This window comes from Sturnus vulgaris, chromosome 17 (genome assembly GCF_052056855.1).
Source record: "Sturnus vulgaris isolate bStuVul1 chromosome 17, bStuVul1.hap1, whole genome shotgun sequence".
Taxonomy (NCBI): domain Eukaryota; kingdom Metazoa; phylum Chordata; class Aves; order Passeriformes; family Sturnidae; genus Sturnus; species Sturnus vulgaris.
In genome coordinates, this window is record NC_142259.1 from 9,001,488 (window position 1) to 9,027,760 (window position 26,273).

The window sequence follows — 26,273 nt, forward strand, 5'->3', positions numbered from 1 at the left end:
GCGCCGGCCCCGCCCCGGCCCGCCCCGGGGCAGGCACAGGGCTCGGAGCGCTTCGGGGTGGGGAGGCACTGCAGTCCATCCCATTCCTCCCCCCTGCCGTGGGCACGGACACCTGCCGCTCTTCCAGGCTGCTCCAAGTCTTGTCCAGCCTGGTCTTGAACACTTCCAGGGATCCAGGGGCAGCCGCAGCTTCTCTGGGCACCCTGTGCCACCCTCAGTATTCTCACAGTGAAGAACTTCTCCCTCGCATTTAATCCAAACCCACCCTTCCTGCAATCCCACTCGCGTTTCCTTCAGGAGCTGAGGGCCTGGCTGGACCTGCTCCTCCAACGATAACAATGGCATAAAATAGAAGAGGAAAAAATGATAGCTCGGCCTGAAGAACAGGGGAGCAATCTCCAGCTTTGATTGCACTCTTAAGCCAATTCAACAATGTTAGTTTTAACCTTTCCTGTTCTCAAACCTGCTGCTCAGTGACTCATTTTATTTTGTGTGATGGCTTTTGGTCCACCATATATATACCTGCTTGCAAACTCTTGCAAACTTACACCTCCATTCAAACTCGCACTCAGCTTTTCATTTCTTATTTTGAGTGACCTGGCCATGTTTTATGCTGCTCCTCTGCCTCCTGCTTTCCCATGGGTGATGCACATAGCAGCCCATATCTTTGAAGACAGTGAAGCAGAAAACCACAGAATGGCTGGCAACCTCTGGAGTTCATTTAGTCCAGACCCCCTGCTAATACAGTTTTACTAGAGTAGGTTGCACAGGATCGTATCCAGGTCATTTTTGAGTATCTCCAGAAAAAGAGACTTTCAGAGAAGTTCTGCCTGCTCCTCTCTTCATGGATTCTCTGATACTGGGGAGAGCAGAGTTTCACTCACTCCAGACATAGCATCCCCATCTAGCTAAAGGCAAATTTGCCAGATGGAACCTTCCCCAGACTGACCCTTGGGGAAGGAACATCCCATATGCAGCCCTGGGTGAGATGAGATGAGATCCAAACTTCCCAGAAGGCACTGACCAGGCAGCTGGTATTTCCAAAATCACAACATTTAGTTCTTCATGATAGGAGTTCACCTGGCCGGGTGAGGCCATCCCCAGACCACAGGCTGGGTCTCCAGGGAGCCTTGGGGACAAAAGTCACTATATCAATGAAAAATACTATTGTTACTTGCTCTCGTGCATAAGCAGAGTAAGCTCTTGGGGCTGTAGTTGTGAACACTACCACAAATGGTTGCAAAATAAAGTTTCCTCATCTCCTTCCCCAGCTGTGTTTGCTCCAGATGGACACTGTTTGTGGAAGCTGGCAGCAGGGGATTAGCAGTGCAGAGCTCTGCTTGTGGGGATGGGGAAGGCTGGGTGCTCCTCCAGCCCTGTGCTGTCACAGCCAGGTGACAACTAACAGCCCAGGGGAGCGAGCAACCCTGAAAGCAGGGGCTGCAAGCTGTGCTGGCACTGCTTAGTGAGTGCAGGACGTGCTACAGGATCACTGCTCCACGGGGAAATGTCACCAGCCTCCCTTGTCACTCCTCCCCGGCTTTGCCATAAGAGCAGTGATGGAATTTCTGCCCCAAAGCCAAGCAGGCATTGAGAAAACAGTCGTTTTTCAGCTCAGATCCCAAGGTTATTTGGGTATGTGCACTGCAGTAGAGCCTGTGGGAATAGACCAGGGCTTGGCTGGTGTGGAAAGTTCATCAACATGTTCTCTTCTATTAAATACAACCTTTCAGAGATGCTCTGACTGAATCCATGCTGTACAGACAAAGCACATTAGCCACAGCTAACAAGCAAAAATATTCTTTACAAAATAGTGACTGACAGGGGAAAGTAATCGTTAGCTGCCAAGTATGGGGCCAGCACCACTCAGGGCTTCCAGGAGACTGGGATGGAGCAGCACTAACCAGGCTTATGGAAAACGAGCAGGAATAAACAGCATATATTTTTAAATCGTTTCAAGCTCCCAAAGCTTTCAAAGTGCTGAATTTGGGAAACACATCCCTCCCCTCTCTGGGTGTGCACAGATGGTCTGGGCACAGACAAAATGGTCCAGGCAGGGCACAAATTAACCACTGGGTGTGAAACTGACTCTGGGCAAGGAGAGCCCTGGCTCACATGGACCATTTCACCTGCATATCATGGGCTTTTTTTATCAGCCACCTGAAAAACATCTATTTTGCCTAGATCATGTATTTGAGGTCTGATTTCAGGTTCAAAGCAATTGCAACATAAATAGCCCCGGTGTGAATAGATAATGCTTTCCAAGGATCTTTTATGGGCACAGCTCTGCTCAATGCGTCATGTACACTGAGAGGACAGAGGTCAATTAGAGCATTTATCTGAGATTGAGGAAATTACAAGGTATATAAAATAGCTGGTGGGTAATTTTCTGCTGGGAGGAGAGTTGATGACAAAGGTCAGAAAGAGGCAAATGGAGCTGAACTGGCCCCATCGACTGGAAATGGTGCAGTAAGGGGTTTTTGATGTTTTTTTTCCTGCTTAGCAAATACACGTGTGCTGCAGACTCAGCTCTTTCCAGGAGTGTCAGCACAGTGCATTCATTGGACACAAGTGTGTTGCAGAGCCTTAGAAACACGGCTTGGGCTGATTTTAATTGACCTGACCCTGATCCACTTTATCCATCTTTATCACTGGCCTAATCAGGTGGTTGCAATAGCTGCTGTGGTGTTGGGATTCAATCTGTGTTTCCCTATGATAACATCACATCTCTCTGCAGCCAGAAGGTTCAAGAAGTACAAATCGGTCTTTTATTGTGAATTTCCACTTGGGAAACCAGAGTGGCACAAACAGGGTCCTGTCTGGACATGCACAAGGATGCCCTGGGGCCGTCCTGGAGGAAAGGAACTGCTCCTCTACTGCATTTGTCTGGTCCCTGAGGTTAATTGTTTATCTTTTGTATTTTTAGGGAAAATTCCAGGCAGCAAAGTAGGGGTAAAACTGGTCTTGGAAGTTATTCCAATGCTTATTTCCCAGGAGCTATATTTAAACCTGTTCCCTTTCTCTTGCCCCCAGAAGTTAATACCAGCTGTGTGTCAGGGTTCCTGACACCTGCAAACAGCTTTCCAAAAATAATAAGAAGTGTGTTTATACTGGGCTTAGATCTTTAAAAAGGCACTTTTCTATTTTGGTTTGGGGGTTTTTTGTTGTTTTGTCGTTTTTTTATTTTTTTATTTTTTCCCAGATACAAATATCTCACTACAGCCCATTCTAAAAGGAAAATATGTTTAGATTCATTAATTCTGCCAGTATAAATGCCACTGTCATGTATAAATATGACATAATGCTGTATTGGTTGACTTTGCCAGATGAGACATTCTCAGCCCAAACATCCCTTGCTTCTGCAAAATTTTGAGACAAAGCTTTCACTTATCTCAGCAATTCCCATTTAATTTCTGCAGCTTCCCTGCAGGGCAGGGAAAACCTCTGGCCCTGGGTGAGCCATCACTGGAGTCACTGGTGGGAACTCAGCTGTGTCACATTTGGCTCCTGCTGGGGATCATGGGACCCTGTGGTCAATGGGAAAGGCAAAAACTCCACTGAGGATCCACCCTGCTCCTCAAAGAGACTTCACTTCCCCTCTGCTCTCAGAGGAGCTGGAACAGACACAACACTGGCCCCCAAAAGCAGAAGCAGATCCTGCATTACCCCCTGGTCTCAGGCAGACTTTCTGCCAGCTCTTCATCAGCAGGGAGTGGGTGCTGGGCTTTTCCTAAGTATATTCATACAGCTGCAGGGCCACGAGCATCAGAGGAAACAGAGAGGGCCACCAAGCAGCTCCTTGGAGGGCTGATGACACTTCAGAGGCACCACTGGGCAGACCCCTCTGGGGGCTCACAAGGAAACCACAGCCCTCACACCCCTAAGACAGCTCCAGCCTGAAAATAGTAAGAACTTCTACAGTTGAAACCTCCTGAGACACACCCCAGGGAGCAGATGAGGCTACCCTGTAGACAGGTTGCATTCTCCCATTTTGGGGCATTTTTGAGAAGCACAGAAATTCACATCCAGCTGATGACATGTCCAGCATGGGCACAGCCCAGGAGGCAGCCACTGGCAGAGCCACGTGGGCTGATGCAAGCCTGCTGCACTGATCCCCTAACCAGATTAGGGCTGTAACACAGAGCCCCAGTTTGCACCCAGCATCATGTATTTCAACCTATTCTGAGCATCTCGTGGACAATAAGGCTACCTGAATTGAGCTAGGGAGGAGCTGGACTGCTCCAGACCCCTCCGGACAAGCACAGCTTTGAAAATGATAAAGCAGAGAGAAGGTAGAGAAATGCAGTCAGTGCTTTGGGCTGTGGGAAAGAGCAGTGGTCTGAGTCTGGCAGTGTTTCAGACTTGGGAATGTCTCCAAGGCCCACCCTGGAGCTGTGGGATGTCTAAGGATAAAGGCAGCCCCGTTCTCACACAGCAATTTGGGTCCCAGGTCAGAGGAGCACACAGCCCCTGCAGTGCAGAGCAGCCTCACCTCAGCAGGGGCACTACCCTGCCCTCTGCTCTACCTGCTTTGTCAGCCTTTGTCACAGTTAAAATCCAGTGTTCAAGCTGGAGAACAAGGCGGTTATCATCACAAATGGACTCAGGGTTCACCTTGCCAGATAGCTTAGCTCCTCCTGGCTCTTGGGCTCTGGGTGCCCTTGGATTTCTCTTGTGAGTAAAGACAAGGAGCCACCTCCACCCAGTGGGTAAAGACAAGGAACCAATTCCACCCTATGGAAAGATGTGGCCCTTTTGTGTCAGTGCTGTCAAGAGGAGCTGAGAGAAACCACAGCAGTTAAGACTGAATCAGCCACAGCAGTTAAGACAAAAACCTCACTGGAGTGTTACCTCTGCCAAGGACAGACCAACATCATTTTATGCCAAGATCATCCTGAGGAGACCAGGAGATAAAGGGGTGATGAGTACAAAGCTTCCCTGGCCAAGTGCACACACCACCTTCACCACAATGAATGACGCCTTAGGAAAAAGGCTTTGTTGCCAGGGAATTACTGAACCTGCTGCTGCATGCAAGACTGGAGCTGCCTTTCTTATGGTGGGATGATAAGAGGTTCCCCCTCCTGCCTGACCCCCACAGTGCAGGACAGGGGACACACGGGGAGATTCCAGCCCAGGTACACACCAGTCCCTCCCTGTCTTGACTCCAATTTTCACAAAGAGAAGCCCAGAGACGAGAGCAGCACGTGAGCCAGACATGTTCCAGCACATCCCAGTGGGCTCCCACACCACGCTGAGCAGGTCTCAGTGCAGCTCAGCCTGATTTCCCAGCAACCAGGACAAGGAGACACATTTCTCATTTGTGTTCCTTAAAACAATAAACACATCCCTAATCGTGGCTGGGTGTAGCAGAGCCGTGACTCAGCAATGCAGCTCTGCCACCCTGTTTGCCGAGGTCACTGCCCTCCCTGTAAACACCACACACCAACAGAGACAAGATTTGCACCCATATTCACCCCAGTCTGGCACAACAAGCTCCTCCTAAGGGTTTTTAGCACCATCTCTAAAGCTCACCTGCAGATCAAAACCTCCACAGGAACAGCACTGCTGTGTCCAGGCTGTGGCTGGAATATGACCCCAGTGTCCCAGTCTGACCTTCCTGCCCTCTTCCACAGAGCTGGAATAGCCCTTCTGAGGCTGGCCCTGAGCACCCTGAGCCCACAGCCCAGCCTATTGCTCTGGGACCTGGTGGGGAGGGGTGGAGGGAAGCTTTCCAGACCGCATCCAGAACACATTCCCCCCACACCCCTTCCTGCAGCACTTCTCTTGAGGGAATTCCACCGGGAGCAGGATGCCCTGCTCCAGCAAAGGGTCATGGAGCAGGGCAATAGAGATACAGCTCCCAGGCTGAGCACAAGCCCAGCTGTGGCCAGCTAACACTAACACATGTCTCTTTTTGAATGAGGACCAAGAGACACATGGGCTGACACCTCTGATTTTGTCTCTGCAAGGCAGGCCCAGGGGAGCCAAGGCTTGTGCAGTTTTTCACGTATGCAAAGCTCCACAGCCCCAAACCCACAGTGCCCCCGAGCTCTTCCCCCCATTATCCAGAGCTGTATGAGGAGCAGGTCTCCATCCTCACAGGTAACTCACAGCCACGTCCAGCGAAGGAGCTAGAGCAGATGTCACACCACGTTCCATGGCCGAGTGCTGCCTAGAAGACACAGAGTCACCGGGCAGAGTGGCAGGGATCCCAAAGGAAACCTCTGACCAGAGTGCTGTCTGCACACCCAGCAGCTGTGACCAGCAGGACAAGCTTCTCTGGCCCCAGAAGAGACTCTGATGCCCGGGGTTTAACAGCACATGTCACACTGTGGAGGGCTGAGCTGTTCTCCAGCCCTCAGGGTAAGCAGGTAATTAGATTATCAGCCAGACACGGCCACCAGGGCCACTGAAGGACAGAGGGGAGCTGAGGATATTTCTCAGGACTGTGGTGCCACAGGTCAGCACCATGCATCCCATCCTCACTGGAATGGCACGAAGAAAAGGAAAGGGAAATTGCTTTAGCCAAATCTGACCTTCTTAGACATAGTTCAGATGGGATGGACCATCAGGAAACAGAAATCATCAGCATAATATTGCCCCCCTCAGACTCTTTCTAATATCACAGCCTCAGCCCAGGCTTCTGCCACAGCAGGAAACTCCAAATCTCCCCAGCTAAAAGCACAGCACATCCCCTGCCCAGGGGAATTTGAGAGTTTCCAGTTGAACTAAATGTCACTTCTCACCTCCCCACAGGATGACCAGACAACACCTTCTGGAGCCTGGTTTGTTGGGTTGTGGATTCTCACACACCCCAGGGATCCACAGGATCAGCTCTGTGCTTCCTCAGGGATTTTAGCTGAGCTCTCAGCCCTCCATCACACGCTCATTTTGGGTGGGACTAGGGGAGGAGGGGTGGGAGCAGGGCTGGTCAGCTGCTGCCAGGATGCAGGAGACACAGCTCACACATGGGGAGGTGCTCTCTGTGGAGTCCCTCAGTACTGGGGAAAGGAGGGCATTTCATCTACTCTAAACCCCACCACACCAGGGATTTAATGCTGGGTAATTCCACGGATACAGGCTCTGACCAAGCCGTGCTCAGGCTGTAACACAGCAGTGCCAGAGCTGAAGGGGGTCCCTGATCTTCCCAGCAGCACTCACAGATCAGGGCTAAAGAATTCGTCATTGCTCTGTAGCTTCATCTCCAGCCCAGGCCCGGCCAGATCTTTGTGTCTGTGCCCAAACCCAGATATTGGGCCAGAGAAGAGAGCAGCAGGGACCCAGAGGTGGCAGCCAGATCCAACCAAGAGCACAGAAAATGAGGCAACATCAGTGATGGGGCAGGTCCCAAGCCACTCCAGGAAGTCAGTCTGATCATCAGAGCTAGATCAGGTCCAGGAGCACCAGCAGGTCCAGAGCAATAGTGCAGGGATGCCACCAAGCCAGGAAAACAGTCAACAGGTGGAAGTCAGGACAAAAGGACCCATGGCCAGGCACCCTGTGGCTGTACTGGGGCCCAGCATTGCCCCAGCACAGCCAGGAAGAGTCTGAGGCTCTGGGCTGAGCTCAAGTACAGCTCCTGGGCCCATGGGCATGGGGCAGGTGAGCTGGTCAGGGCCATAAGGCCCATTAATGTTTTCAGAGCTCTGACACTTGTAGGTCACATCCTGCAAAGCAAAGCTGGGGGGGTTGTCCCCACTCTTCTGCCACCCTGACCCTGCAGAGCCCTTAAACCTGGCAGACAGCAGGGTTTGGACCCAGCACTGGTCCATCTCCACTGCTGCTCTACCCTGCCTGTTTTGGTATAGGAGCTGTTCTCATGCCCAGATTTAGGATCTGAAGAGCAGAGCTGTAATTTAAATTGTCCTCCCTGATCCCAAATCAAAGATGCCATCCCAGGATGTCCAAATCACTCATTCTGGAATCCTAGTGAGGGTCTGGCTGATCCCAAACTGAGGATCCCAAACTGAGCATTCATATGAGTTGCTGACTCCTCAAACAGGGCTTGCTGAGCACCAGAAATATCAACACTAGAAGCTACTGCAGGTAGAGAAAGGCAGGTGAAGGTGAGAAGAAGCAGAGGGAGAAGGGGAATAACCAGGTATCATATCACATATCTCCCTAGTGCTGGCTCCTGGCAGGACTGGTGCTACTGGGCCATACTGGAGCCCTGAATGGCAAAGGTGGCTGCAAGCCTCAGGGCCAACTGGTCACAGCCTGTGCTTCAGCAAAAAATGTTTGAAGAGCAACCAGTCTTCAGTGTGTCGAGCTGGAATTTTCTGGAGGTGTTTTAATTTATCTAATCCAGGGCCCTGACCCAATTAATATTCTATAGGGTCTCCTGAAGGTCTTGTTTTGTTCTGTTCTTGGCTTCAAGGGCAGCAGAAGAATCGAAAACAGATTATTGGGAATAAAACAGCTTTAACTTTTAGGCAGCTGACTCTGGTGAGGTTAGCTTTGTTTCCAACCAGGCGTGATGGAAGACTGCCTATGAGGAGTCTTTCCCCCAGCGGCAGCAGAAAGGATTTTTTTAAAAGCAAGAGGTGAATATCCAGGAGCGGTGCTGGCCCCGCTCACATCTCCAGCACCGGCGGCTCGGGCTGGGATGGAGCCGGGTGTGCGCCCAGAGAGGGGCACCGGGGCTGCGGGGAGCCCGGGGCAAGGCTGGAACCTCAGAGCCCCCGGAGAGCCCGAGCACAGCGGCCACGAGAGGGAGGCAGAGCCCGTGCGCTGCGGCGGGACCGGGGAAAGGGACCGGGATAAAGGACCGGGGATGAGGGATTGGGAATGAGGGACCGGGAAAAGGGACCGGGATAAGGGATCGGGGATGAGGGACCGGGATAAGGAACTGGGGATGAGGGATTGGGAATGAGGGACCGGGAAAAGGGACCGGGATAAGGGATCGGGGATGAGGGACCGGGAAAAGGGACCGGTATAAGGGATTGGAGATGAGGGATCGGGGATAGGGACCGGGATAAGGGACTGGTGATAAGGAACTGGGGATGAGGGATTGGGGATGAGGGACTGGGGATAAGAGATTGGGGATGAGGGACCAGGGATAGGGACCGAGATAAGGGACCGGGGATAAGGGATCAGGGATAAGGGATCGGGGATGAAGGATTTGGGATGAGGGATTGGGGATGACGGACCAGGGATAAGGGATTGGGGATAAGGGACTGGGGCTGTGATATTTGGGATAAGGGGTTGGGGCTGCAGGGTTGGAGCTGTGGGATTTGGGCTGTGGGATTGGGGCTGGGGGACCAGGGCTGGGGGGGCCACCAGCACCCACCCCACCACAGGCAGAGCACAGGTCCAGTTCCCTGCCCCCAGGAACCCTCAGTTTGTCTGTTCAGCCTGGCCAGGTGAAGAGGCTGAGCACATGAACACAGGTTAAGGCTAAATCCTTCCCAAGGGCTGTTTTCTCCTCTTCCTGCCAAGGCTTTGTCTCATTCCCAGCTCACACTGAAGATGTGGGTTGTGGGTAGGACATCCTGCAGGCCAGCAGCAGGACCAGGCAGAGAGGAGCACCTGGGAAACCCCTGTGGTTGAGCTCCCATCTGCAAATCCAGGGCTATCATCCCACTGTGCATTACAGAGGGATGTCAGACATGCATTAAGCACGACAGGAGCTCATGGGGATGGGCTGTCAGTCCCCACTGCCCACCCTGTGTCAATGGTTCTGGCTCAGCCCCAGTTAACACAGTGATAGATTGCACAAAATGGGAGTCAGAACCCCAGTCCATCACAAGTTTGGTGCCCAAATGGGCCCCAAAAGCACAGTCAGGAAGCCCCCAGTGAAGCCCATCATTGTCACACTCTGTGGATGAATGATCCCTTTGGATACTGCTGAGACAGCACTGCTGAAAAACCTGGACACTCACTGCCAGCAGAGACTGGGCACCGGCAGCTTCAGACATGCCTGGTCGGGAAGAGGCAGCTGAAAAACAGCAAAAGTGTGTGGACTACCAGGGTCCAGAAATATGCCAGGGCCAGGAAAGCAGCTAGTGAAGGGGAGGGAAGGATGGGGGAGCTTCTTGTTGTTTTTAAAATCGCATCATGCCAGGTTCAAGCATAGAGTTTATAGTGACATACAGGAGAACTGTCTCTTTGACACAAAAGTGGCCCAGACAGTGACTGGCAATAATCCAGTGACATTTTTAACACCTGATTTCTAGCTAAGAACAACCTGAGGTCAACCCTGTAAGCTGCCACGTTGTGAAAATAAACACTCCTTGCAAAAGTCAGCCTTTTGAAGGATGTTGCACAAGGGGTGGCACCTGGACACAGTGGAGCCGGTCTGCTGGCACTGTCAGCGTGCTCATGTGGCCAGGACAGTGCCAGCAACACTCCAGGGCAGTGCTTGGCTGCCTCATGGATTTCCAAGACAGACCAAAAGCCCAAGGCTGCCTACCCTCCCCATTCACCAGCTCAAGAAAGAAGCTGGGGATGGCAGAGGAATGTAAACCAGGCCAGAGGACTCATTCATCCTCCCGCTCCCGGCTTCAGTGCATTCCAGGCAGCCTTACTACAACGCAGCATTTTGTGTGCTGCAATCCATCCGTGCACACGCCTGCCTCTCATCCTCTGCCAGGGCTTACTCTCCCGAGGCACCTCGAGCTGAGTCTGTAATAAATCAGGCAGCAGCCTCCATCCAAGACACGCATTCCCTGGGTTGCTCTGCTGAAAAATGAGTGCTGAGCTTTCCATCTGAACACCTGCAGCAACCAGGCAGCCGTGCTGACCCGGGGTGTGGTATCGCCTCTCAAATAAAGGCACATTGCTCTTCAGACTCTGTGAAACTGGCCAGTTTGATGTGCTCAGGACTGGGATTTGGCTCCCACACCTGACCCTCCAGATTCTGGGAATCCTGGTCTGGTTCAAAGCTGAATTTGAATCCACTAGCCTCTGAAGTCAGTGATGACCATTGCTTTGGAGTGAGCTGGTGAGAGATTGGAGGCAAAATTCTCCCAATTGAAGGAGGCTGGGAGGAAGACCTGGGAATGGGTACATGCAGTGCATGCTGGAGGGATGTGCCACAGGCATCTGGAGAAATATCTCCAGCAGAAGAGGTGGGAGCAGGGAGATTTTGCCCAGGGCTTCTGTGGTGGTAGCACCCTGGCAGATCCAGGCTGGGGCAGGAGCACAGCTCTGCCAGGGCGGCTCGGAGCCCACTGATCCACTTGGGACAGTCAGGAGGGTGCCCAGAGGCAGGACACAGGGTGCAGCAGGTGGCCACACTCCCAGTGAGAGTGGCCAGCTCCACAGCAGGGTCAGTGCCGGTCCCACCGCAGCCGGGCGGAGCCTGCAGGGACAGTGGCCCGAGGTGGGCAGTGCACAGCCTGAAGCTCCCCGCGCTCCACAGAGAGCATGGCCCCACTTGGGGAGACTGGAGCCAATGCCAAACTCATCTGGCTTTGCTCTGCGCACTGCTGAGATCTTTCTTGGGTTTGTTTTCATATGCAGATCCCCAGAATGCAGAGACAGGCAGGAAAGTGAGAGCTGAAAGCAAACAGGAAAAAGGCAGGTTCTTTTCATTTCTATTTTTAACACTGCAAGCAACATTAGTGTCATTATATTTAGGAAAAAAAATATTCCGAGCGTTTCCTGCCTCCCCTTTCAATACCTTCAGCTATTTCCTTGCAGATGTTTCCAGGGGCCAGAGCTCAGAAGCGGGAGGAGCAAGGCTGGGCTCTCACCCTGCAGACAAGTCCTGGGAGAGGAAATTTGGCTCAAAGCAGGTGCCCATGGTCCTGCATGGGGACAAGGAGGACAATCAGGCCGTGGAGGATGTGTCCAGGTGCAAGCAGAAGCTGTGTGACAATACAGGACCTTTGAGCTGCCTCTCTGTGTGTTTTAGCACTTTTGGTGCCATGACAGGAGGCACAGGGTAAGTGTAATGCAGGGGAAGGCACAGCAGCTCTGTGAGCTCGGGGTTATGGGGGGAGGCTGCAGCAGCCAAGGCTGGAGGCACAGCTCTGCCTTGCTGCAGGGATCCTGAGCTGAGCAGAGCATCCCTGGACCAAGCTGCTGGTCAAGGGACTGCTCTGCAGGGGAAGCTGCACCACGAGTCTGTGGTGAACTGTGGCAGCAGAAAAGTGAGATTTCACAGCTGGGGTTACACTTGGAGAGGGGCTGGTGTCCCTTAGAGTCAGAGCCTCTGCCCTTGTCCCTTGTGCACTGGCACATGCCAGCCTGGCTTGGTTTGTCCTGCACAGCTCAGAGGATCTTCCTCTGCTCCCACAGCCCTCGGCTCACTGCCTCACACTCCAGGACTGCGGTTTGCCAAGAGTTTGTGTTCAACCCTCCCTCGGATGATCCAGAGCAGATTTCTGGGTGGCAGGCCAGCAGGATGGCTTTGCCTGCGCGGGTGGCAGACCACAGCTCAGCAGGACCACGGAATGCAAGGAAAACCGGCATTTGAGTGTGGTCAGCTTCTGGCAGTGGAGAGAGCGGCCAAATGCTGGAGAAACGCTCTCCTAACCCCAACCACGCTGTGCTACATGTGCTTCCCAGCAAAATCACAGACCAGCGTTTCTCCATGTGGCCAAGGGAGCTCTCTGCCCCAGGAAAGACATGGAGATAATGCTAGAAAAGTATCATGGACAGCATACACAGCAGCAAAATCGCCTCAAAACATTCTTTGCAGCCTGGGCCAGTAGGGAGGGCAGAGGAGCAGCCTGGCTGCCCCATGCACGCTCTGCTCTCCACATTCTAATTGCTGCCCTGGTGACAGGGGTTCCAGGCTGCATTTTCCTTCCTGGAGCTTGGTTCATGAGAGGAGCTGCCTTGTAAGATGCTCCTTTGGGGCTCTGGCTGACTCCAAATTGGCTGGGAGTAGTTCCTGAGACAAGCCAAGCCACAGCCAGGCTGCCATCACCAGCCTGGGATAACCAGGTGCAGACAACCACATAAGTCAAACACTCCCTTTCTCTATTTCTCTCCTCAAAACCTTGCAGCAGGTGGAAACCCACCCCCAAGGGTCTTGATTTGAAAGTACAGGAGGGATGCCTTGCAATTCCCAGTCCAGCCCAGCCCATCTTCCTGGGAAACAGCAGGACAAAAATGAGACTTTCCTCCCTACGTCAGAGAAAACACCAGTTCATTGGAGACCCTCATGCTCCAGGGCACCTTTTCCCCAACCTCAGCTTGCTTTCACAGGGGGAAATTCCTATCACCTTCATATGGCCCCAGGCATCGTTCATGGGGACATGCTGCAGGGCATCTTTGAATCACAGGATGGTTTGAGATTAAGGGATCTTAAAGACCATCTAGCTCCCAATCACCTGCCAGGGCCAGGGACACCTTCCAGCAGACCAAGTTTCTCAAAGCCTCATCTAACCTGGCCTTGATCTCCAGGGATCTCCCAGGCTCCTCCTGCCGATCTGCTCCCGGGGGTGCAGTTCCCTCACCACAGCCCTGCTCCTCAGGATCACCTCTCCTGTGCAGATTGATGCCACTCTTGGCACAGCTGGGGCTCAGGCAGCAGCAGGCCAGAGGACACTGTCCTCTCCAGCTGTGTCCCCATGGTCCTGCAGCTCTCCACTGCCTCCTCAGTGCCCACAGAGCCCCTGCCTGGGCTGTGCTGGGTGCCAGCCCCCCAGAACCTCCCCACACTTATGGGCCGGCCACCATAAGCCTGTAAAGGGCCAATCTTGGCTGTTGCTTTGTGGGCAGAGCACAGAAGAAGCCCAGCCAAGCAGGCTGGTTGCTTTTATTTAGGACCGAGGCAGTCCCCTCCCTGTTCCTTTGGGGGGATTCTCATTTGGGAGCCACCAGATTGCAATTAGCAAATCAATCACTGCTCTCCCACCTCCCACAGCACCAGGTCACCCTGCCCTGGGCAGCCCAACAGCCAGGGGAGAGAACACCCAGCCAAACACCTTTTCCAAATCATTCTGCATAGTTCACATTCTCGGCCGGTTTATGAGCATTTTAGCTCCTCATATTGATCAGGGCTGGAGCCGAAGTAATTACATTAATCAGAAATAATTTCCCATGATTTTGAGTCATGTTTGAGCTGGTGCCCAGCTGCTCTGCTCACCCTCTGCTCTCTGCTCCCTGGTACATACTTTCCAGGCGACATCGCTGCTTCCATAACCATAGTGAGACCCAGAGGTTTGTTTTTCTCAGCTGGATCCCACACATGCTCTAAAGGTTTCAGTCGTGTCTTTATTGATTTGGCTGGGGAAAGGGACAAGAGGAGGTGAAGTTCATGCTTGGGAAATGTCTCCAGATGTCTCTGGCATCAGGAGGGAGCATAGGGAAGGGCTGAGGGCCTGAGACTCCTGCACATGGAGGCATCACTTGCTTCATCTTACTCAGAAGATGAAGAGCAAGCCCAGCCATTGCTTTGTTCCCTGGGGTGGAATTTGGAAGTGGGACTCACCTGCAAAGCCTTTAGCACGAGTCCTGGGGAGAAGCAGCAGGTCCCCTTGGCAGCTGGCTTGGATGGGGACCAGTCATTTGGGGTTTTCGAGTACTGGGTGTGAAGGGTGAGCTGGCAGCTCATCATCTCCCCCTGCCCAGCTCCCCCATGTGCCCAAGGTCAATGCTGAAAGCTCCTGAAGGAGCCAGCCTCCTTCCAATCATCAAGGACACTGAGGAATGCCCTCACTGCCTTGGGGAAGGTCCCAGCCACGCCCAGGGGTTTGCAGAGCATCCACTGGAGATGTGCCAGCTGAAGAGGGCTGTCTTTGTCCCTGGTCACTGTCCCCTCCCCAGCACTGCCCTGTCCGGACATCCTGGATTCATCAGCCCCCTGAGCTGCTCCTGCTGCTGGCGAGCCAAGAGCAACCCTGGGGATGTGAAAGGCTGTGACATTTGGGAACAGACACAGCCTGTGTCACCCAAACCTCTTCCAGCACCACAGGCTTCCCAAGCACAACACCAGCTGCCTCATGCGTGCAGCACTCACATCCTCGAAAACCTTCCCAGAGTCACAGAAAGCAGGGCTGGAAGGGAACACAGCCACCACCAAGCCCCTCTCTAAAGCAGAGCTGGCACAATCACAAGGTGAGTTTGGAGACACCTAAAAGCATCACTGGCTGCACACTGGTGAGTGCCTCCATTTGCAGCCTTTTCATGCTGCAGGGGACATGGCAGCTGTATGAGAACACACAGCACCCTCGAGCAAGACAAGAACTGAAGGAAGAGCACTGTCTATTTTTGCCTGAAACCACGAGAAAAATAGAGATAGTCAAAAAGAATGAGAAATTTGATCAGGAAACATGAGTGAGCCATCCAGCTCCATGGAAAATACAAAGGGTCTGTCAGTAACCACACAAGGTCAGGATCTGGGGATTATATCTTGTCTGAAAGATAAACTTCTAGAAGTTTATGTTTGATGATGTTTGATACTCAATAAAAAATTAACTCCCAGAGGATCACAATATTGAATCCGTCATGATTTCTGGCACTGTTTTCCAGATAATAATGGAAAACCTCATCTGGCTGAAGTTTCCAAACTTTGTTTTACAAAAGTCTTATTCTTTGAGTTATCTGGATGTTTAACTTAGTGGGACAATTATGAATTACTCTTGTCTGGACTGCAGGAAAAAAAATCATACAGAAGCATTGCCCAGAGTTTGATGGGTTTGATCTTTCTCTGTTGTCCCTTCACAACAGCTGATACAAGGCTGTGCTGTGCTAATGAGAAGCCCCTCAGTCTGAAGGATGAGCTCTCACCATAATTTTGGCTAAGCCAAGCCTTTTCTTGGTTGTGATAGTCCATTTGCTCCTCATGTAATCACTCACCTCCTTCCTCTTGGCAATGTCAGACTTTGAGAGCAGAACCATCCCCAAGCCCCATTTATCAGTGCTTCTTTCTTGTGAAACCTACCTAAAAATGTCTGGGAAATGGTGAAGGATCAAGCGTCCTCAGCACCAGGCATGGTTCCTGTCTCTCCTTTGGCAGGAGTGATGCCAAGGCCAGGCTGCCTTGCTGGCCTGGCCACCATGGCTGGGAGCTTGGAGGGGTCAGCAGGTCCCAGATGTAGCCAAGGTTCCTGATGCAGTTGCCTGGCCATCAGAAACTGGACGGCAGCCCTGAATTCTTTTCTCACAAGTCACTTGGCCAGGCACCAGATGGTAAATACTTTCAGTCCCTGCATCCCGGCTCTGGGGTGGAAGCAGTGACCTCAAGGTGAAAGACTGCCTGGCTCATCCCTTGTCCCTTGGGGTGCCCAGTCCTCTCAGCCTGGCTCTGCTGCCCAGTTAAGGTGTGAGAACCAGAGGGAATAAAAATGCCCAGACAGGGCTGGAAATAGCCATCACCACCTCTCTCAGCTCTAGCTGTTTGAAACTGGAGCCAGATTCATTCTGGGTAGGAAACAATTCTCCCATCCTGCCAAAAGCAGAGATATTTCAAAATTTCCCAAAGCCATGGTGTTTTCCAGAAGTCTCATGAAAAACATCCAGCAGCCACCCCAAAGTGTCCAACAGCTAAAGGAGACCTGAGGCATCTCCATTTCAGCTCAGGGCTCTTGGTTTTGTCCAAGCTGGATGTATGTCCAGCCTTCCTCCCTCCATGGGCAGCCCTGCTCCTCTGCAGTGGGTTTGAGCCAGGAGTACCCAGGAGCAAAGGGAATGTTCTCCTCACTAAGCCATGGAGCTGGGCTCACCCTAGACCTACATTTTCACACCAGGACACAGGACAGCCTCATTGCCAGAGATGGACAGCCAGACTCTGCTCTGACTTCCCCCAGCTCTAGGGAGGGTGCTCAGCACATGATGTAGAGTAAAGAAGAGAAGTCTCCTGCAAAGGAAAGGCATGAAGGGAGAATATGCTCAATATCCATCCCAGATGGATGCAATTTCAGCTGAGCAGGGTGTGCAAATGAGAGCTTTTCTGTGTTATTCACGATGGCACGTTAGAACAGCAAACACATGAAAAACTCAGCTCTCTAAAATGTAAATTCACTGGGGCAGTTCCTTCATTTCTATAGAAACAGCAAAGCTTGCCAGCGGCTAACTCAAAGGAGATGTATTCAGATCCCTGTATCAACTATTTTCTTGCACAGCTGACCACAAAAAAAAAAAAATTATAACCCCCTGAAAAAAACTGACAACAATACCATGGAAACTATGGAGTGAGACATATGGACTTAATTACTAGCTCTGAAATCACACGTATGGTACAGAACACTTATAGGGTACGTGCTCCAGAGGGGAAGGGCTATAACTGAGTATTTATAAAATGAGCTGCTAATGTGCTGTTCTGGTGCAGCTTTGCACATCAAAACTGGTGCAGAGGCTGAATTCCTGTGCCAGGCTGTGCCTGCAGGCCCTGCAGTGCCAGCACAGCGACCTGGGCAGGCCCATGGGACCCAGAGAGATGGGAGAAGGGAAGTTAAGGCTCATGTCACCCATGGAGAATCCTCTTTGGGAAGGCAGATCATGAGAGACTTTGTGGGTACCCCTCCAGACAGCTCCACTGGGCACCTCCAAAACCCAGCAAGGTACCAGTGAGGATTGCCAATTCCATGGGAAGTGTGGGCAGCTTGCCAAGCATGGGATGCTGGGTTTGGCCCCATCTGACTGCTTGATTTGGGGGGTGTTGGCTTGACTCAGGCTTGACTCCAGCTTGACTTGGGCTCTCTGTCACTGCCTGAGCTCTGACAGCTTCCTGGTGATGTCAAACCATTGCAGTGATGTCACCTCACTGTGTCTAAATTTCAATGACATCAGGAGTGGGGGCAAGCAAGGTCCCCTCTTGTTCAGAGCTGAGGAGAGAGCAGAGAAAGGAGCTGACCCTGTAGCCAGGACACATCAGGTGACAGGGGGTAATGTCCAGTCGGCTTCTCTGGGCAGCCCTGAGCCTCAGCCTCCCCCAGGGGAGCCCTGCTGCCCCCTGACCCCTCACACACGGGTCTGTTAGCTGCTCCAAGGGTCATTCATGGGAAATGAGAGGTTTTTATTTCTGTTACCAGCACTGGCACCTGATTTCTAACTGGGAAATGAACTCACGGCCATTAATCAGGAGTCCTTAATAAATACAAGCCTGGAATAATTAATTGAACTGTCCCACTGTGGCCAGGCTGGGTTGGCACTTTGGCTCTCTCAAGCCACTCCCGGGATGTCTGACTGAGCTGTAGCCAGTGGGAGGGCACCGGTTCCAGAGCAGAAAGTGGAATTTGAGAGGTGTCTCCAGCCTTAGGTATCAAACCCTCGGGCTTGTGAGCACCTGTCAGTGGGTCCTGAACCACCCTCCTGCCGGTGAGTTCAAGGCAATGTGCTGTGCCACGTCTCCTCTGCCACAGGCAGGGCTGCCAGAGCAGATCCCCGCACCTCCAGGCACGGTCTGGGTGATGCACAAAGCTGCGGCTCCAACACGCAGAGCGGCAGCTCCAGCGCTTGCATAAGTGACAGCAGCCTTTGGAAAGTGTCCTGGTATTCCCACAAGCTGCCACGACCACGTTAACAGCCTGACTGCAGCTAATGAAGCGCAGCCAAAGCAGAGATTTGGGGTGGTAACGTGAGAGATCAGCCTGCGCTCCTCCCTGCTGGGCTGTGCCCGCCCTGCTCCGTGCCCCGGCTTCCCGGCTCTGGCAAGCATGGAGCTGTCAGGATTGCTGCTCAGGTGACTGAGAAACTGCTTCACAAAAGCAAAACAGAGGGGAAAAGGCCGGAGGGAGAGATGGGGCATCACTCTTAGTTGCATGGTTTCGATGTTCTGTTTATAGCAGCCAGCACCTCCCATGTGTTTGCCAACACATATCTGATACCCAGCAGCAGTTCTCATCATACCTGAATGATAGAGGCAATCTGTGCACAGCCACCAGGATCCATCCCTTGGGCCAGCACAGGAGCAGTAGTCCTGGCTCCAGAACACATCCTGCAGGCACGGGGCAGGGGTGCAGGAGAGGAGGCAGGGAGAGCTGCAGGACACCCTGCATCCCTATGCTCAGGCCTCTCCTTTGAGCTCTGAGCTCACAAATTGTCCTCTCACATCTTGTGATAAGATCTGGGGAATGGGAATATGGAGAAGTGGCTCTGCCTATTGTAGGTCTTGAGGTGCTTATGTTTGTCTTTCCTAAGAGCCAGCCTCACATCCTCAGTCACAGGGGGCAAGAGGAAAGCTTGCACAGGGCAGGCTGAGAAAGTATTGAGAGGTAATGGCTGAGCACTGGCTTTTCTTCCCCAAACTTTATTTTCTAATTCTCACGATTGATTAATATGATCATAATACTTTAGAGGCTGAATTTGCATTTACAAGGCTTGAAATCAGCAGGGTCAGACTGCAGCCTTCTCTGCATTAGGTACCCAGGACAATGCAACACCATTGGATGTGCATCCAACCACTCCACCCCAGAAGCCACCTCAGGTGGCCACAGTCCCTCTCAGGATGGGAATGATCCAGCACCACCACAGCAAATCCATTTCCAGCTCCTTTGGGTGACTCACCCCTCTTCTACAGCCTGTCATGCACAGGGTGCAGCATCAAATACAGGGGTAGGTGCCCTGTTGCTACCTGGTCAGGGCATTGTCCCACGGCAGCAGCAGGGACATCCTGCAAACCCCTTCAAATCCCAGGAGGAAGATACCAGCTCTGCCTGGGCAGACCTTGATCATGGATAGGGCATGAAGCTTCTCTCCCAGGCTGGGAGAAGGGAGATGAATCACCCCACCAGCCTGGTTCCCCAGCCTCTCCCCCCTGCTCCCCAGGGACAGCACAGAATCCCTTCCCTTCACTCCTTGTCTTGGTGGACAGCGAATTCTCACCTTGAGACGAGTGGAAATGGCAGCTGGAATGTGGGCTGGAAAAAAAAAGAAAGGAAAAAAAAGAAAATCTTGAGGCTTGTCCAAACCTACTCATGTTTATATTGGAGCCTGTGAGTGACATCAGAGCAGGGAGAGTATAAACACCAGCAGGACCTACTCTGGGCTTTAAAACCTGCGAACACGGCACTGCCTCCAAACTGCCTGGGGGGTGATGTGCTGAAGGGGCACAGGGGACAGCACCATGAGGCTGCAGCTGGAGAAGCAGCTCCTCTTCCTCTCCCTCCTCTGCATTCTCTCCAAGGTAAGGGAGATGGGGCACCGGGGCAGCTTTAGCCGTGGAGCGCCCGGTTCTGGCAAAGCGGGGTGCAGGAGGCACTGGGGTGTCACCACGAGCCCGTGGCTATCGCCGGCCGGCAGGCAGGCTGTGCTGATGCCGGGGCAGAGCCGTGCTCGGCAGAGGTGTTTGGGATGCAGCAGCAGGGTGTGAGCGTTCCTGGGCCCAAGGCTCGGCTGTGCGAGTCCCTGGAGCACGCAGGAATGCCAGCAATGCGCTGCTCGCTCGCCGTCCCTGCAGCTCTCCGGGCTGGGCTGTGCCCGGTCCCCCCGAGCCAGCGAGCAGCAGCTGGGCGGGAGCGGCTCCTCCAGGCTCCTCCAGGCTCCTCCAGGCTCCTCCATCCCCGCCCAGGCTCCCGAGGCAGGGGCCAAGCCACGAGCACCAGCCCTGGCATTACTCAGCTCTCCCCACTTCTCCGAATGCTCACGCCAAGCCAGTGCCTCAGATGGGATTTGGGTTGTTGTAGAAATTTTATTTTTTTTTTTCCTCTTGGACTCTGTGTGAAAATATTTGCCTGTGTAAAGAACAGGAATGTTGAAAAATTTAGGGCATCTCAGCTTCGAGTTCTAATTGCTGCTTGAATCCCCAAGCAGGGATGTCGTGGCAATGTTGTGCCTACTTGACTCTTTTCCCAGAAAGTTCAGACCTGTCAGGAGCCACATTGTCATCTAAAGACAAGTAAATTACAAGGAGCAGGAGGAAACGGATTTATGGCTTGGCTAATCTTTCTAAAACATTGATTTCTAATAACAGCCTCCTGAAAGATGAAAAATGCCCTTGGCTGCTTGGTAAGCTGTAACAGAGCAATGATTCTTGCCTCAGGTGCTCACAAGTGCTTGGAGAATCACCAAGGACCATCGTGCTGCCAGTCCAAACCTGGCCACCACAGCCAGTCCCTAGGTCCCTGCCACATTTATAATGCTGCTCACTGACAGAGCTAGAACAAGACCCAAATTACCCAATCCATTCTGGATATATTTTAACTCCGATTATCGGCACTGACACTTCTATAGCCCCATGAAAATAATCTGAACTGTTGCAAATGGGGAACAGATAGAGCACCAGTAGCTACCCTCTCTGTCTGACTCGTCATGTCAGACCTAATGCCACTGGGAGAACCTGAAAGAAAAAGAAAAATGGTATCTAAAACCTACACGGTCTGGCTGAACCCATCACTCTCCTGGCAGACTCAGCAGTCATACCAGTACCTGGACCAAGGCAGGGATGCATGTTTTGGTTGCATATTTGCTGTGCTGCACATGCTGGCCCATGTGCATGGTGCTGAGCAGCAGGGCTGCCAGGGGGCTCTGTCAGGCCAGTATGGCCAAGGATTCACTTCCAAACTGCAGAGCCAACTCTCATGGCCTCAGGCTCTATATGCAATAGCTCTGTCACATGTGACATGATGGGAACTCAAGAGCTGCCTGAGAAATCTGTTGGTGCCAGGGTGAGCCAAGGGTACAAAATCCACCCGCCCAGGTGAACTCCTGTGGGCACCTCCCTGGCAGACAACTTTGGGACAGCCCTGACAAAGTGATTACTCAGTCTAGTCACAAAGGAAAACAGCTCCCAGTCCTTGAGAACGTGCCTATCTCTGGGCTCCTCATCTAGGGGGCCAGCTCAGGTGAGGATGCTGCAGCCAGGGACAAGCAGAGGATGCAGCTGGACCAGTGAGGAATGCAGTGAGGTCTGCCTGGCTTCAAATCCCCACTGCTGATGCAATGTCCTGTTTCATGGCATGAATGAGAGCTCTTAAGACCGTTAGGAGTGAGGTGCAAAGCCACCTCTCCAGCTGGGCACAGCCTGCTGCCTTGGGGGCAGGCATGGGGGTGGGCTGCTTTCCTTCCCTCCCTTCCTCTCTCCCACAGGGCTGCTTAGGGCTACTGACCTTATTAAATAACCACCACTGCCTGGGATGTTCACAAAAGCAAAAGAGAGGGGAAAAAGGCCGGAGGGAGAGCTCCACCCTTCTCCTCTGTCTTCAGAGCAGTGGCACATTAAAGTCCCCATCTTGCAGAGTGCTGAGCCTCTGAGCATCCTTGATTCTCCATGGTTTTCCATAGGTGCCCTTCAAAGGGGACAGTAGCTTTCTAGGATGCTCTGAGATATTCCCATGGATTTGCAGAGCCTCCCTCCACCAAAAATCTGCCCCCATGACTGAGACAAAGTTACCTGGCTGTCCCAGTGACAAAGCAGCTGTTAGCCAAAAACCACCTGTATGGATTCAGCTTTTCCTCCACAGGTTTGTGCCCAGCTGTGCCGGAGACCTTGCTACTGCCCCTGGGTGCCACCCCGCTGCCCCCGCGGGTCCCCCCTGGTCCTGGATGGGTGTGGCTGCTGCAAGATCTGTGCTCGGCGCCTGGGAGAGCCCTGCGACTTCCTGCACGTCTGTGACCAGAGCCAGGGGCTCGTCTGTGACTACAGCTCAGCACCTGCAGGGACAGGAGGCACCTGCAACTGTGAGCCCATTTTCCCCGGGGGATACCCACACACTCTAGCCCAGCACACAGCCCAACCCCAGTCGTGACCTCACATGGCTACAGGCATCCCACAGCATCACCAGGGAAGAGGTTAAGGCAAGGAAAGCAGCTTTCCTGAGGATGATACATGCAGCTTGGCCGTGGGGCTGTGACCTATCTCCTGCCAGCTCTTGTGCTGCTTTCTGACTGAGAATTCAGGGTGTTTTCAGTGAGAATGGACAGGGGAGTCCCAGGGATGCTGCAGTCACCCAGCCAAGGCTGGAGTTTGGGAGTCCTGCAGAGAAATCTCAGAGAAACTTTTCCTAGCCTGGAAAGCCTGAAGGCAGGATCAGAACCAAAGGGCGGGGGGGCTCTCACAGCTTGTGAGGTGTTGCTTTGAAAGAACAGAGATGAGAAGGCAGGGAAGGGGACGAGGCTGGGGGATGAACATGCTGCTGCCATGTCTGCCCTGCACACCGCTCAGTCACTTCTGTGGTCTCCCCACTTCAATCCCTTTGTTCATCCCCACAGTTACCTCCAGCACTGCCCCCTGCCATCCCCATCTCTCTGTCACTCTGTCCCTTACGGGCTCCCCGGCTGTCACTTGCAGTTGAAGATGATGAGGAGGGCTGCGAGGTGAACGGCCGGCTCTATCGAGACGGGGAGGTTTTCCAGCCCAGCTGCAAAATCCAGTGCCAGTGCTTGGACGGGGGCTTCAACTGCATCCCGCTCTGCCAGGAGGATGTCCGGCTGCCCACCCCGGACTGCCCCTACCCCCGGCGCGTGGAGATCCCAGGGAAGTGCTGCCCCGAGTGGATCTGTGAAGCCCAGGACCAGCACCTCCTCCGGGATGCCAGGGCAGGTAAGATGCAGAGCAGCTCCAGGGAGGGGATGCCCACGCAAGTCTCTGGGGATGGCCCCTTCCCCCCAGGCTGTGGAACATCAGCAGGAGACACCTCGCACGTTTCTCTGCCACGCAGGGCTGTGCCTGCAGCACCGCAGGGAACTGCACAGCACCTGCTCCAACCACCCTTTCCCCCGTCGTGTCCTTTTTTGCAGCCCCCGGGGCAGTGTCCCCATTGCTGCGACACCCCTGCCAGGAGTGGGGCACGGAGTGGAGCTCCTGCTCGGCCACCTGCGGGCTGGGCTTTGCCACCCGCGTGTCCAACCAGAACCGCTACTGCCGGCTGGAGACCCAGAGGCGGCTCTGCATGGTCCGACCCTGCCCGGCCCTGCCGGCAGCGTTCCCAGCGGTGAGTGAGGGCCGGGTGGAGCTGCTGCCCCTCGCCACCACGCCTGGCTGACAGAGGGAAGTGCCAGCCAACACGAGCCACGGGATCCCCACTGCCCTGTGGCCCCCCATCAGCCCTCCTCAGCCATGAGCTGACCGTGTCTCAGGGACACACGAACCATCTCCTGAAACTTTGCTTGGGAAACAGCCGATGGCAGTGCAGACCAGAATTTTGGGGTCTCTGGATGTCTGAATCCAGGAGCACTGTGGATCCCACACAGGTGAGCCCGGCCTGCCCCTATGGCCAGAGATGGACTTGCAGCTCCTGCCTGGCTCCCTGGGCACACCTGGGAGGTGGCTCTGCCACCCCTTTATCAGCCTGGCACAATCCCAGTGTGGACACAGTGCTAATCTGCCTTTCTGCCATGCAGGTAGCACTTTCTGCCCACTTCTTTCCCCCTGCACTGCCACTGCTATGTGGCCCAGCTCCCCAGTTTTGGGGCACACCACCACCCATCTCCCCACTGATCTCCATTCTGTCTTTCCAGACGGGAAGAGGAGGTCATTTGTAGCTGTGCCCATCCCAGATTCACCCTGAAGCCAACGCCTCATCCTGGCAAAGAGTCTGGCACAAACCCATGGCACTGTGGTTATGGTGAAGATGGAGGATGTTTCCATTGGGAAAACAGAGAAGAAATTATCGACTTTGGCTGCAAAGGAGGATGGAAACAGAGAACAAGATCCCTGTTTCACCCATCATTTGCCTCCTCTGTAAACCCTGCTGCCCCAGGCAGGGTTACCGGGCAGCATTCCGAGTTCCTTAGGCTGAATGAAATGGGAAATGGGGAAATCCTGCTCCAAGCATAAACCCACCCAAGAAACCGGGAATTGGTCATTTCCTGGATCAGTGAGGCTTCAGAAGGAGTGATGCTGCTTCTCCACCACATCATGCAGCTCTGCTTTGCAGGGACTTCAAGAGAGACCATCTCCAGCACCTGGAAGCCAAAATCCCAGGAGGGAACCCTCATGCCCTGACACCCCCCAGGGAGGGAGCAAGCCATCAAGCTGCACCCCACAAGTCACTGCCACGCCAGGCTGAGCTGCTCAACCATGCTCAACCATGCGGGAGCTCAGCCAGCCCATGGTTCCCACCCTGCAACCCAGCAGCCGCCTTCCCGGGCATGGGCAGGGTCCTCCTGATGGCAGCTCTAATTCACCTTCCCCTCATCTGTCCAGAATAAACACGAGCCTTCCCGCTCTGCCTGGCCGCCTCCTCTCCAAAGCGCTGGTGGTTTGGCAGGGCTGCGGCGAGCGAGGAGCTCAGACACCGGAGACTCCGCTCCGCAGCACCAGACATACCGCCTGCCATCCAAGCACATTCCCTGCGAGCCGGGGCCAAGCGAAAAGCGGGAAAAGCAGGGAAAAGGGAAAAACAAATCGCAAAGATGAGTCGGTGCCGTCTCCCGACGGGCTGGAGCTGCTCCAGCCACGCAGGAGAGCTGCTCGGCTGCGCTGGTTGTGCTTTCTCCCAGTAAAAAAGTCCTTCTGGGTGATGGAAAATGAAACCCAAATGCCCTCTAATGGCCTCGCACAGATGTGCAGAGGGAACGCGCGTTCCACCGCGGGAAGGGCAGCTGGAAGGAGCAGCGGATTGGGTGATGTGTCCAGGTGAGAGATGGACTTTCTAGATGTGTATTTCTGAACTAAAAATAAAGATGTGCTCATCCAGGTGTGGAGCTTGTCTGTGCAGAGTGAGCCCAGTCTTGCTGCTCAGGGCCAGCTCGGGGGGTGCAGGAAAGGCCTGGCACAGGGTGGGGCAGCTTGGAGGCACCTCAATTCAGGCTGCTTAGAGTAAGAGAAGGAAAAAGAAAAAAAAAAAGAGTGAATCAAAGCACTGAACACATTACTACAGTTTACTATATCCTGGGTTAAACCCTTCACTCTTACCCAGCCATAAGCTCTGCTGCTGGCAGAGCAGTGCCCAGGTCTCCAGTGTTGGGATGTGCAGGAGAGCAGGGCAGGGCATGGCACTGGCTGCACTGCTGCTGCATCTGCAGCCACAGGCACAGCCTCTTCTCAGCCTCCCAAAAATCAATGCCCAAACCCCACTGCAGCTCATCCCTCCTACTGCCAGATCTACACTTCCTCCAGTTGCCCTGAACTGGGATTTCCCCATCATGACACAAACACCATTACCAGCTGACTGTGCTCCAGACCAGAGCAGATCTGGGGGTGAAAGGGCTGAATGGCAGGGGGAGCTCCTCTCCCCAGCCCAAGGAAAAAAACCTCCCCAGCAGCAGCAGAAAAAGCAGCAGAGACAAGGCAAGTCACCTACTCCCTCAAGCCTGCAAGAACCGAAAATAAAATGAAAGTCAAGGAGATGGTTCAGTCACCTCTTGGGGGTAAAAAAAAAAAAAGAGAGAAAAGAAAAAAGAAACCTCACTGCTCTCACAGTAAAACATTGCCTACAAAGAGAATTATTTACTGCAATCATCTGGTGCTCAGCCTGAATACAAATCATTAATTCTGT

The 26,273-nt window shown here is 53.4% G+C and overlaps 1 protein-coding gene across 1 annotated transcript; it reads left to right on the plus strand.

Moving 5' to 3' along the window:
- The first annotated feature begins 19,868 nt into the window (after positions 1 to 19,868).
- On the plus strand, positions 19,869 to 25,471 carry CCN5 (cellular communication network factor 5). The gene is made up of 5 exons (XM_088175025.1): positions 19,869 to 20,020; positions 22,296 to 22,512; positions 23,123 to 23,374; positions 23,572 to 23,765; positions 24,292 to 25,471. The coding sequence occupies exons 1-5, from the start codon at positions 19,961 to 19,963 to the stop codon at positions 24,313 to 24,315; spliced, it is 747 nt and encodes a 248-aa protein (XP_088031151.1). The 5' UTR covers positions 19,869 to 19,960; the 3' UTR covers positions 24,316 to 25,471.
- Positions 25,472 to 26,273: the final 802 nt, after the last annotated feature.